Source organism: Diabrotica undecimpunctata, chromosome 4 (genome assembly GCF_040954645.1).
Source record: "Diabrotica undecimpunctata isolate CICGRU chromosome 4, icDiaUnde3, whole genome shotgun sequence".
NCBI lineage: Eukaryota > Metazoa > Arthropoda > Insecta > Coleoptera > Chrysomelidae > Diabrotica > Diabrotica undecimpunctata.
The window spans coordinates 7,564,441-7,578,428 of record NC_092806.1 but is presented as its reverse complement, the minus strand read 5'-3'; the positions used below and the strand labels follow the sequence as shown (position 1 = coordinate 7,578,428).

Here is a 13,988-nt window from a genome sequence, read left to right as displayed (position 1 = left end):
ACCAGGGAATGAAAAAGCTGATACTCTAGCTAAGGAAGCAGTGCAGAATAGAGTCTTTTGCAATATTTATACAGTAATAGATATATTTAACTCAATAAAAAATAAAATAAGGCTGAAATGAGAACAGCAATGGGAGAATATTGATGAAAACTCGTAAAATACATATTTCCAGATACACTCCACTATACCACTCCCACCCTAATACATATTCAATTACTCGACTACCAAATTCTTCTCGGCAAGTGTATTTCGCTTAAAAACGAATCATGGTCGATTCCCGTCGCATTTATTTAAGCTTGGCATATTACCGGCACCATCCTGCAGTTGTGATATAAGTTCTTGACCGGAGATCTTAACCATATTTTCTTTGGATGCAGCAAATATTTAGAAAAATCTAATAAATTAATTAAAACTCTTATTGAAATGAAATATTTGCTTCCGTTAAGTCTATCACACATTTTGGCAACTGCTAATAGAGGAACCTTAGAATTGCTAATAAATTTTATTAAAGATGTAAAAGTAGAAATATAAATTAGTATAACTTTAGGGATTTATAAATATATACCTAGAAAAATATATTCTCCTTTGTTAATGGGTACCTATTTACTCCAAATTCTGTTCTCAACTTTGGACATGACTTCGAATATTCCACTTATGACAATAATTGTAAGTGTTTTTCTGAAACCTGCTTCCAGAAAAGTTACCACCATTAATCAATGGTGTTTTTTTACTGGTCATTAATCAATTATGCTAATTAATTAAAACCACATTTAATCTATTACGTCTTTATTGTTCACCATATCTCTTCAAGAAGCTGTCATGAGGTGGCCATTCTTGTACAACCCACTTGACTTTAGAGTGTAGTTAGAAGAGGCCAACTCATGATATCTTCTCTCTTAAGATTAAATTCAATTTGGTCCTATTTATTATTGACAATAATGGACTAATCAAACCTAACATAGCTTTGAATTTATGATTAAAATATTATCATCATAATCATCTAACCTTCAACGTCCACTGCTGAACATAAGCCTCTCGCATGCTTTTTCTTTTAATCCGATTTTGCGCCATCTGAATCCAATTTGTATTCACTTTTTTTATGTCATCGATTAACTCTAAATAGTTTGTTTTGTCCATTAACTGGCGGAGATATTCCTCCATTTGTTCAGCTGCTTTACATATTTCAATAGTTTTTGCTAGTGTTCAATGTGTTTCTTTAAGTAACCTGTCTTTTGTTTTCTTGTCGCCAATTCCTATTACTATTCGATCTTTAATTAACCTGTCTTTTAATGTACCAAAATTATAACCTGAAGATAGTCTTCTTAAATCACCAAAAAAGAATCAAAACTTCCATTTGGTTTCTGCTCTCTTCTATTGAATTTGTTACTCTACTGATAAATTACTGTGGAATAAATTCTTTCCCTAATCTTTCAATCCACAAATAATAACTGTTTTTGTTTTTCTGCTGCTGTTAAATTCAAGCTCAATTTAAAGTAGTCCAAGACATTTTTCCTAAAGCAATGAAGAAAAACTGCTGCCTGAATTTACTGTGATTTTTCTTTACACACCGTTGATATACTATACAGTTGAAATAAATTTTTAAATTTCTTCCAATTTAACGCCATATCTCCACTCACTGACATGATTGTTTTGACATCTCCATTTTGATTTACTTTACACTTTTATAAAAATTGTTTATTTTGTACTTCTTATTGCGTTTGTAGGTTCACTGTATCAGATTATCATTGCGCCATGTTATGATAATTGATTAATTAATGATATAAATATATAATGCTAAGTAATTAAAACCACATTTTTAATCTTGAACATCTTTATTGACCACGCTTTCTCTTCCGGAAGCTGGCGTGAGCTGGCCATTCTTATGCAACCCACTTTGCACTTGAGATTAGTGTGCAGAATCCAACTTATTACAGTTTGCGTAGATCAATAGCATTCTTTAATCTTAAAAATGAAACTGTTTTAACACAATTGTCATTTAAATACTTCGTCAATCGAAAATCGCTTTTAAAACTTCACTTCTTTTAAAACTGAACCTGAACTACTTGTACTAAAATATAGTAACCTCCAAATTGACAAGAGAAATAACTTTATATATTTTTATATCACTTTTCTGGCCTACAGCCGGAAACAGTTTTTCTTGTTACTTTTTAGCTCTAAATTTCTCTTTCTTTTTCTTCATTTTTGGCTTGAGTGGACAGTCAAAGTAACAATTTTCACAGTAAAAATGTAACTCTTTTTTAGAGCTGCAATATGCACAACGCTGTGAATTAGCATGAATTGGCATATGTTGAGGAACAACCCTCTGCAATGTGCACAACGCTGTGAATTACCATAAATTGTAATATGATGAGGAACAACCATATGCTTGTTCCCTTAATAATTTTATTCGTGGAGTCTTTGTGAAAAAGTTGCTCATTTCTGGGTTCTCTTCTCTCTTATCTCTATTTCCTTTTGTCTACGTGCCCATTTTACTCCCACCAGTAGGAACGAAATGCTGTCAGTCAGGAACAGTTCGCCCATACCGTGCCAAGGTTATTATCACCCAAAGTTCGATAGTTCTCTGGGGCATCGCTTAATGTAACGGTTTCCTTTCTGTACCATGCATCCTCTGGTTACGATGGTGTTACACCTCAGGATTGGGGAGCGGAATAGCTGCATCACAAACCTCGATGTTTGATGAGCCAGTTGTAGTGTGACTCTCTACTCATTTTCTGATTGAGCATAGTGTAGCTGTGGATGTATATGTGTAATTACTATTTTTATTGGGAATATGGGCAATGAATGACACAACTACAACCCCTCTGTCATGTTGTAACGATGTGCTGAACGTCCTACAGCAACACCGTTCAACAGTTCGAACCGTGGTGTCGATAATCACGCATCCATTTCCACGACAAGACGACGAGGTGGGGTCCGGAGCGGCTATTTAAAGCGAGCGGCTGGCGGAGTTAAAAGAGTCTTGTGGCTAACGCTCTAGGCTCCCTGGCTCGCTAGTGCATTGAATGTGCGAGCCAACCCGGACAGAAAGACTTCCGCAGTGAGGATTATGTTCTGTCCTTAATCAAGCAGAACTCGTGGGTATAGTGGATTGAACGTTACCGTACTGCGATCGAATTCGCGTATTTCATTTTCTGTTAGTAATAATAATTTTTCTTTTACAGACGTCCGTCGGGGAATTCACTCTCGCGGGATCCAGGCGGGGATATAGAATATATTTTATTTTTATTTTTGTACATACGTTAGAATTAATAGATTTATTTTTATTTCAACCTGTGTTTTACTGAGTCTGTCGCCTCGAAAGATCTACGCGTCACGTTCACAATTATTCTGGTTTGTTAATTGGGTAATACTATAAGATTCTTTAGCCAAGAGGTTCTTCTTCTTTCACTATTTCTTCTGCCATGTACTTTCCTAAGATTATTCCTAGATATTCTAGTTTGCTGCACAGCTAAATTGATATTTTCATCACATATTTTTTTAATGCAAAATCAAAATTAAGATTAATTTTCGTAGCTGAAGAGTGTCAAAATAAATGGGAATATGAAGAAGAAACGGACATATTTGATGATACAATAAGTTCTTCTATACCATCCGATCAAGATAACAAACTGCATTTGAAGAAAGCTTTACACTTCGAAACACACTCATTTTCAAGTGTACCAAACAATGTAGATAATGAAAAATTGGATTTTAGAATTAATGAATTAGACAGGTAAATATTTATAATTTTAGTAAATTAAACATTTTTGAATGCTTGAAATAATTTTTTCTTTACATCCTAATATATGTCACGAATTCTGATTTCTGTAGTTAACTATTTCATATTTTGCACTTTTCTGTTTACCATTCCCATTGTGTTCTCCAGCAGGCAGGTAAGGCTTCTATTCTAGCTTATTCAAATATTTACCAGCTTACTTTAGTTGCTAGTTAGAGCATTTTGAGTCTTCCAGCATTATGTTTTATGTTTGTAATCATGCAATAATTATCAGTAGTAATATCCCTAGGACATTGATAACAGACGAGATAATTTCATGACAATCGAAAGCTCGTTCCTTGGTAACAGCACAAAGCCGAAGGCTGAGTGCTGTTACCAAGCAACGAGCTTGAGAAATTTGTCATGAAATTATGAGGCATTCATCAATGTCCGAAGGATATTCGGCGGATAATTTTTCGAAAAAAAAAAAATCATAACTCAACATAACGAAACATTTATTTATTTAAAGTACAGTTAGTGAAAGTACAATTAATAAAATTTAAGTTAATATTAGATTCGTTGCTGTTCTCTACTATAGAAGATCTATTACCACGCATAATATTTATAATCTTGTTGTGGTGTTCTTGATCGAGATTCAAGTATGGTTTTATAGAATTCTGATTGCCATGACCAGTAATTTTTAGCAATTGTTGTTCTTCTACACCACTTTTTGCTAATTCGCTAACAGCAGTTGATCTATTTATTTGGATGAAGTTGTCAAACTCGATCGTGTTGTCATAGGGATTGAAAATTGCACTGAATGCAATTATCAGTCTAATGTTGAAATGATTGGGTGAAATTGTTCCACATGACACAAAATGACGAAATTTGAATGGTTGTTAGAACAGTCAAAAAATTATCATAACAATCATTATCAACTGATTGATTTTAGAATCTGCTCTTCAGCGTCCTTAATAGACGCCTTCATGTCAGTCCAAATTAGAAGTAGTGAGCAGTCACTTGTCTTTCGTGAAATAAAATCGTTGTTCATTCGCCAGGTGAACAGCTAAAAATTTAATTTAATTTATTAATTTATTAATTAATAATAAATTTTAATTTTCTAATTAACAGGTTTCGTGATATCAAGTCAACAAAAAATACCATTGGCCGTGCCCTTAAACTCCACCAAAGGATTCGTAAAATGTTTTTTAAAGAAATCGACCCCATAGCAGGCCCGTCCACTTTCCCTCCACTAAAGAAGAGAAAAATGAAGATTCCTACCTCAGATAGCAACTATGAACCAACTCTGTTAGAAGATATGAAATCTTTGACCAACTGCATTATAAAAAATACTTTGAATGTACTAAATGTGGACGATGACAGGAGTATTGTATTTGACAATGGTCCATCGAATGGGCCTATGCTTACTGGCAATTGTTTGATACCAGACGTTGACGAAAGTCAAATGCAGTATCTGGATGTGAATGGTATTACTGATTCTCTCATTGATGTTAGAGGAAATGCAAGTAAGTAGAAATTTTCATAAGTGTAGCTCATTTATATCTAATGGCAATTTCTGAAATAGCAATCTTCTTCCTTCTTGTATGCAGTCTTTAAAGCCTGTGTCTTTTTCAATATTAGCCTCCTCAATTGTTTAAATTATCACACCATCTTTTTCTTGGTCTGGCAATACTTCTTCGTCTATTTGGTGACTTATCTCGTGCTATTCGTACTATCCTATCCTCTGCCATTCTACTAATGTGTCCGTTCCACTCCTGTTCCCGTTTTGTCACCCATTCATTTATGTCTTCTATATTACATGCTCTTCTTATGTTTTCGCTTCTCTCTCTAACCAACAGACTTTTCCCTGATATTCTTCGAAGTATTTTCATCTCAAATATCGAACAATCAGCCTAATGAGCCACATGTTGAAACTGTTTCTTAGAGTCATCCATGGAAGAATTTATAAGAAGTGCGAGGAACAAATATCGGACAGACAGTTCGGCTTCATTAACGCAGTGGGTACCAGAGAAGCACTTTTCTGAGTACAGGTACTGATTCAAAGATGCAGGGACGTTAACTGCGACGTATACGCGTGCTTGATCGACTATGAAAAGGCATTTGACAGAGTTCAACATCAAAAGATGATAAACATTTTAAAAGAAGCAGACCTGGATGACAAAGACCTCAGAATAATTTCAGAACTCTACTGGAATCAGACCGCATACATGAAAATTAAGTTATGGAGTTAGACAGGGATGTATCCTATCGCCGTTGATATTTAATATGTACTCAGAGAAAATTTTTAACGAGGCTCTTTACGGAATAGACGAAGGCATCCTTCTAAATGGTGAAAGAGTAAACAATGTTAGATATGCCGACAACACCATGGTGATAGTAGATAGTTTAGAGGGACTTCAGAGGCTAATGGACAGAATAAACGAGTACAGTCAACAGTATGGACTAAACATTAATACCCACAAAACGAAACAAATGATTATCAGCAAGGAGAATATAAATGGGGCTCATCTATACATTAATGGGACGCAGATAGAGCGAGTAAAACAGTATTCCTACCTGGGAACTATTATAAACGAACAGTGGAGCAATGTACAGGAAATAAAGTGCAGCATAGGAAAGGCAAGAGCGGTCTTTAACAAAATGAGCGCCATCTTCAAAAGTCACAACATATCCCTAGATACAAAAATGAGACATTTGAGATGCTATGTTTTCACTGTGTTATTGTACGGGGCGGAGGCATGGACGTTTACAGACACCACTATTAAAAAACTTGAAGTATTTGAGATGTGGCTTTATAGAAGAATGCTGAGAATATCATGGACAGCAAGGATCACGAACAAGGAAGTTCTAGAAAAAATGAAGAAGGAACCAGAGATTGTGTTTACGATCAAACGCATAAAATTGCAATATCTGGGACACGTTATGAGAAATCAGCACCGCTACTCCCTGCTGCAGTCTATATTGCAAGGTCAAAAGTAAGCGAGGACCCGGTAGAAGGAGAATATCATGGCTGCGGAATTTAAGAACATGGTTTAAGAAAACCTCAACGGAGCTGTTTCGAGCCGCAGCGAGCAAGGTCATGATTGCCAATATGATTTCCAACATCCGAAACGGATAGGAACCAGAAGAAGATTTTCATCTCTGTTGTTTCTTGTAGTCGTCTCGTTTTAGATGTATCAGGTCTTGTCTCCGCCGTGTATGTTAATATAGGTCTAATTGCTGCTTTATAGATTCTTGTTTTTGTGTCTTGTCGCATATATTTGTTCTTCCAGATTGTGTCATTAAGAGATCCCGCAGCTTTACTTGCTTTTAAGCTTTGTTGTCATATTTCTTCAACATCTCCGTAACTAGTTACATCTATTCCCAGATATCTAAACTTTGCTTCCTGCTTTATTATTTTCCCATCAATTTCGATTTTACATCGTAGTGGGTATTTAGATGTTATCACATATTTGGTTTTTTCTGCTGATATTATCATACTTTATTTCTTGGCTGTTGTATTAAAAATGTGTGGTAATCTTTGGAGCTCGTCTTCTGTCTCGGCGATTAATGCAGTGTCGTCTACATAACATAATATTTGGATTTCTCTGTTCCCAATTCTATAACCATGACCTTTACGTAGGTACTGCTTGTATTATTTCGTCCATTATTATATTTAGGGTAAGTGGGCTTAACGAGTCACCCTGTCTGACTCCGCTTTGTACTGGTATACACTGTGTTAGTTTTCCATTTATCTTTGCCTGTATTCAATTATGGAAGTAGATGTTTTCGATGGTTTTTATAATATTGATTGGTATGTTTCTTGTATACAGTAGGTGTAAGACGTCTTCGGCTTGGATGCGATCGAAAGCCTTTGTCAGGTCTATAAAACAGATATGCTGGTTTATTGTACTCGATGGCCTTTTCTGTGATTTGGCTCGCATTTATATCTTCGATATCTTCTATTTGTTTCAGCTGGGTCTTCTGTTCTAGCCTTCTTTGGTACATTTCTCTTGTAGAGTCGTTCCACAGTGATTTTACATTGAATTTTTCCTCGGTGATTTCCTGCAGAAAATGTTTTGTTGTTATTTTCATTCCTATTTTTGCTAGTACTAGTTTGTGTTCACTCCATGCGTTTGCTGAGTTTAAACTGAAATAACGATCGAGGAATAGAAATTTTAATATTATATTTATCTCCGTCCCTTTCTTGTGAAGATCGTTATAAGACACAAAGGCGGTTTTAGATTTAATTTCAATGCAAGGCATCTGCCATCCGCTTATATGTATTTGAACCTTATTAGGTATCATCAGAGCGTCATATGCAGAAGCTCTGAATTGAAATCAAATTTCTGTTGTCATAGTACAATAATTATAAAAATTTATTTAGTAAAAAGTTATTTACTGACGATACAACGCCATCTAATAACAACATTAGAAATCCTAAGATTTCGTACTTTACGAAACTAAATTCAAATTTTTACCACTGCTCTTTCTACAAATTGCAATGCAGACTGATTGATGAGTTAGTCGACAAGGGAATTTACAATTTGCATTCGTAAAAAAGGTAAAGGCAGATGGCAGGTACCCTGCATTGAAATTAAATCTAAAACCGTCTTTCTGTTTTATTTCTTGGTAGTGGATATGTGAATCCACAACACTAAATACTCTATTTATTACTCAAATTTATAACACAACTATTTACAGATATCAATGGTATTTCTCCAAGCAAATTTATCATAGAGAACAACATAATTAACTTAAATCTTCAAGTGCCGTCAAAACCCTCAACAACTTCTCAGCCAATAACGTCTTTAGTATCTTCGGTAATATCGACGTCTGATGAATTTGCTGACATTCAAGAAGAAAGCGCACGTTTAGAAGACAATGTTATTGATAAAAACGATTCAGACATTATTTCTCAGTGTTACTGTGACGAATATTATGAAGATGCAGTAAGTGAAGTAAGTAACATGTCTATGTTCCCATTAATTAAAAAATTAGCGTTCATAAATCCATTTAACAAGAGTGTGTTTTCGTTTTCAGTGACTATTACCGTTGGAAACGCCTAATTATATCTAAATTAGAAAAGTTTTATAAATCCGGTCATAAATTAGTTATTCCTAAAATAAAAATATACCGGGTGGTCCAATAAGCCGATCTCTCGGCTATATATCAGAAACTATTCATGTTATAACTTTAGGAGAAAAAATTCCTTAGTAAAAGTGGCCAAGAGAAATCGCTGGAAATAACTTTCAAGTTTCTGGGTTAACCGCTAGGAGGCGTAACCTGTGAAGAAAACTTTGAAAACCAGTTTTTTGGGAAATATGTCCAATTATACCAAGTGTTAAATAAGTAAACTAGAAAGAGGCACAAATTCTGCACTAAGTTGTTCAAGTACTTTTTTTTATTTTTTCAAATAAAGGGTGGGGGAGAGTGGGAAAGTATTTGTGGATAAATTCCTATAACTTTGGTTTGGATCAACCGATTTTAACGAAATTAGTGTCATTAGAAAGAATGTGGAAGATTTAATTTACATCTACTATAAAACAATTGCATTTAGTTTTAATTGTCATAGGTAGAGGGTACTTTCGGATAGAAAAAATTAAAATTTGTTTTTCTTAAAAATGTTTAATGGTAACACCTATCTATTGTAAATTATCATGGAACTGGATTAAATTCGTAACAAAATTCGCAAACCGCATGTTAATAGCTTTTGTCGAACTCGAGATATGAATAAAAACGCATAAACATAAGTAAGTATAGTATTTACCCACCCTGTATTATAAATTAAATTAAAAAATAAGTCAGTAGGTATTTTCAAATTTTTTTATAGCAGAAGAATCTTAATGTTGATACCTATTTGACCAATGTTATTTCATATGATTAAAAATAGTGTTTTCGAAACTAAGTAGGCTACGACAATGAATTTGACGGGGAGTTCATATTGTTTATTTATTGACAGGAGTCAAAACATTGTTAAGAAGTGTTATATTATAATTCGAATTGAAGAGTGCACTTTTTTCAATAGATATTAATATTGGTAATATTAGTAATTAATTATCAGTACTAATAATTCGTGATGAATATATCAAATGCAGAATTGTATGATATGATCGGAGTTTATTTCGAATGTCACCAAAATGCAGCTATTGCCTCACGTAGGTATATATTCTGTAAGATATCCTGACAGGAGACATTATGGCAAAGAAGTATTTGAAAGAAAGGCAAGAAGATTAAGAGAAACTGGTAGTTTTCATCGTCCTTGTTTTAAACGACGTAGTAGAGGTATGACCGAAAATAATTCAATCAATGTTCTTGCTTTAATTCAACAGAATCCACATATAAGTAGTCGGCAAATCTCTAAAGAATTAAACATACCCAAAACTACTGTTCTAAGGATTTTAAAACATCACAGGTTGGTTTTTCATATTATAAAGTGAAAGTTTAGGTCAGAAACATGGAATTCCCTTTAAACTTTAGATTCAACTGTTATTTTAATATTCCGAAAAAACGGCAACAGGACGCTTTTATTCTTTTATCCGTTTCTTAAAAATACTTATGCACGATTTATCTTGTGAACCAATTGTGGATTTTTCAAGATTTTTTTATAGTGGTTTCTTTTTCACCAATATTTGTTGTTCTGTTTTTTAGACTGCATCCTTATCATGTAGTTCTCCACCAAGCTTTACATGAGAGAGATTTTGATGCAAGGCTGGATTACTGCAATTGGATGTTAGGTCTGCTAGAAGAACAACCGCATATCATGTCAAAGATTTTGTGGACAGACGATGCTACGTTTAATAGTGCGAGTGGTGTTAATCTGCATAATATGCATTATTGGGCTGAAGAAAATCCGCACTGGATACACGAGGTGCAGGTTCAAGGTAGATGGAGTCTTAATGTTTGGTGTGGTATAGTTGATGGAAAGATCGTGGGTCCATATTTATTTGATAGAACTTTAAATGGTGAAACATATTTGGATTTTCTGGAAAATCAGTTGCCTGTTTTATTGGAAGATATTTCCTTACAAACAAGAAGAGATATGATATTACAACATGACGGGTGTCCTGCGCACTTTTACAGACGAGTTCGAGATTATTTATAGGCAAGTTATCCAAATAAATGGATTGGAAGGTGAAGTATATTTTCATGGCCAGCTAGATCTCCAGACTTAACATGTCTGGACTTTTATCTGTGGGGAAGATTGAAGGACTTAGTGTAATTACTTATGTTTATGCGTTTTTATTCATATCTCGAGTTCGACAAAAGCTATCAACATGCGGTTTGCGCCATTTTGTTACGAATTTAATCCAGTTCCATTATAATTTACAATAAATAGGTGTTTCTATTAAACATTTTAAAGAAAAACAAATTTTAATTTTTTCTATTCGAAAGTACTCTCTACCTATGACAATTAAAACTAAATGCAATTGTTTTATAGTAGATGTAAATTAAATCTTCGACATTCTTTCTAATGACACTAATTTCGTTAAAATCGGTTGATCCAAACCAAAGTAATAGGTATTTATCCACAAATACTTTCCCACTCTCCCCCACCCTTTGTTTGACAAAATAAAAAAAAAGTACTTGAACAACTTTATGCAGAATTTAGGTCTCTTTCTAGTTTACTTATTTAACACTTGGTATAATTGGGCATATTTCCCAAAAAACTGGTTTTCAAAGTTTTCTTCACAGGTTACGCCCCCTAGCGGTTAACCCAGAAACTTGAAAGTTATTTCCAGCGATTTCTCTTGGCCACTTTTACTAAGGAATTTTTTCTCCTAAAGTTATAACATGAATAGTTTCTGATATCGGCTTATTGGACCACCCTGTACAAAAGTCCAACAAAATTTTTCAAAAATTACATTTATTCATTAGATTTTGTTTACTTAAGACTGATTTGCAGGGAAGTGTGACAAATTCGGTAGAACAATCAAGCACAGAGGCAGTTGCAGATCCGAATTCCACAATAGACTTAACAGCATTTGACACCGATGTTTCGATTCCTGAAGAAAATGCGCAACATTCAGAATACTCAATGGGTACGAATTATTTGAGTTTTGATGATTTAATAGTTGTTGTTCCTCTTCTTCTTGATCCGTTGGAAACGCTTGGTAAGAAGTAGTAAAAACAATCATTCCAATTTATTATTATAACCTGTGGTAAAGTGTACGATAAGCGATTCACGGTATATTTTCTCTTTTACATCATTCGTATTTACTTTTTGTAGAAGTCCTGTTATTATATACATCTCTATTAAGATTCTACCACAGATTTTCATAATGTTACCATTATCCGTTCTTTTTACTTAATGATTTCTAAGTGGGCAGTATCTTTTTCTCTTCTATTCATTTTTTACACTTTTGCAAGAAAACTTTTGTTCCTCGCTTGTTATGTTTAGAAAATGACCATCTAGTCCAGGCGGTATATGTTTAAAATCACAATTTTTGATTGTGAAACATATAATCGCAGTATTTTGCATAAATCGCTCCAAAATATCACTACAAATGATAATTTCACTATAAGTGAGTTGTAAAATGCAAATGCGGGCCTAACTTTTTATTAATCAAAATATGAAAAATATCTAAAAAGTTCCATATTTTTCCTCCTTTTCCGAATAAATCCCAAGAACTATTAGTTTAAGAATAATTTGATATTGATATAAAAGCTTTACAATTAAATTTTACATAAGACAATATTAGTTTCATGTTTTAAGATTTATTATTATTATTGGAAAAATACTAAAAATATAAAAAAATACTTAAAAAAAATGTTTTTTTGTGAATTTATCTTCCAGACTCAAATCAAATTTGGGACCTTCACATTCTGAGAAAACTTAATCGTCACACAAAATTTTATTAAAATCGATTTAACAGTTTTTGCAAAATAAATTTGCAATCCAATTTTTTTCTAAATGAATAATTTTCAAAATTATGCGGGTCAAAAACTAAAACTTTTATATACTTGAAACTTTTTTTGCATATACAAAATCATTCAAGATTTCAAACCCATTTTAAAATATTAAAATCCGTCCGAATTTTTAAAAATTGTTTAAAGTTTAGCTTTAACTTCATCAATTGTTGATCGATTTTAATTTTCGAAATGGATATTAAAAGTGCGTCGAATGACGCTTTAAAAGAAAGAAAAAATTAGATGATCGGCCGAATAGTTCTGGAGTTATGATTGGTCAAAGTTGACTGCGAGTTACAATAAAAGTATAAGATTCTAAGATCTACATTTTTAAACTTGTTTTTAGATTTAGGACAGAATACGAATGGTTTTCCCAATTGGATGCTTGATATTCTGAACAATCAAGTAAGAGAAAATTTTCTACCTACAAGCGATTTAGACGAACCACATTTTTATTGTCAAGGTGACGGATTAGGTAAATATTCGGTTTAAGTTTGTCTTCCATCTTTAGTTATAGCCATCGAGCAAAAAGACAAAAGAGGGAATCTAATCGTTATGAAAAGACGACCAAAAAAGTGGCCTCTGATGGCGGACATATCCGGAAATGCGAATGCGCCAAATTTAAATTTTCCGACACTTATTAACAGTAGCTATAAAATAGTTTTCAGAATGTGTCTTAGACGAGAAAAATTTAATTAAATATTAACGATAACAGTCTAAAATGTGAAACAATTGTTAAAAAACTTCAATATAAATAAGATTTCATGTGACAGTTGGGACAAATAATAACATAACCCAACTAAATTTGATTTCTTAAACAAGGAAAGACTCTCTTTCCTTGTTTAATTTGGCCTCTCAAGATGGCACTTCCTGTCTAACAATATTTTTGCCCCCACTACCTTTACATTCCCTCTTTTGTCTTTTTGCTCGATGGTTATAGCACACACGTAACTATCATTATTCTGCAGGTGTTCACTCATCTCTACTTTCGGTAGAAGTGGACGAGGGAGAAGAAGCTTCGTCTGAATCAAGCGATGAATCTGGAGATTACGCCGAAGCAGAACCAGCTATATCGTCCATGGATATGAGTTCACTTCCAGAAGATTCGCAAGGACTTTCTACTGACAACCAAGACTCTTTAGAAGAAGAAACTGACAACAGAGTTGCTGCGAATAATCCTCCAGCAATATCCCAAAACGAGATCGAAACAATGGATTCCGTATCTACCAATTCACATTTAGAAAATGAATAAAAATTACAAATATTGCGTCGTATTTCATTCATTCTTTGATATAGTTTCCCTTTGTCTTCTTGAATGGTTTCTATCCATTATTGTTAACCAATTTCTTCCCCTTGCTCAGTA

The 13,988-nt window shown here is 33.7% G+C and overlaps 1 protein-coding gene across 3 annotated transcripts in view; it reads left to right on the top strand.

The window, feature by feature from the left end:
• LOC140439094 (dynein regulatory complex protein 1 homolog) overlaps positions 1–13,880 on the top strand; it is a 65,433-nt gene extending 51,553 nt beyond the window's left edge. Inside the window, exons 7-12 of one of the 3 annotated variants that reach the window (XM_072528774.1) lie at positions 3,535–3,733; positions 4,847–5,241; positions 8,420–8,676; positions 11,622–11,829; positions 12,972–13,100; positions 13,594–13,880. In XM_072528774.1, coding sequence (XP_072384875.1) covers positions 3,535–3,733; positions 4,847–5,241; positions 8,420–8,676; positions 11,622–11,829; positions 12,972–13,100; positions 13,594–13,877 — 1,472 coding nt within the window. In that variant the 3' untranslated portion in view covers positions 13,878–13,880. Of the gene's footprint in view, positions 1–3,534; positions 3,734–4,846; positions 5,242–8,419; positions 8,677–11,609; positions 11,830–12,971; positions 13,101–13,593 lie in introns of all 3 variants that reach the window. The other 2 variants (XM_072528775.1, XM_072528773.1) reach the window with 2 other exon arrangements.
• Positions 13,881–13,988: the final 108 nt, after the last annotated feature.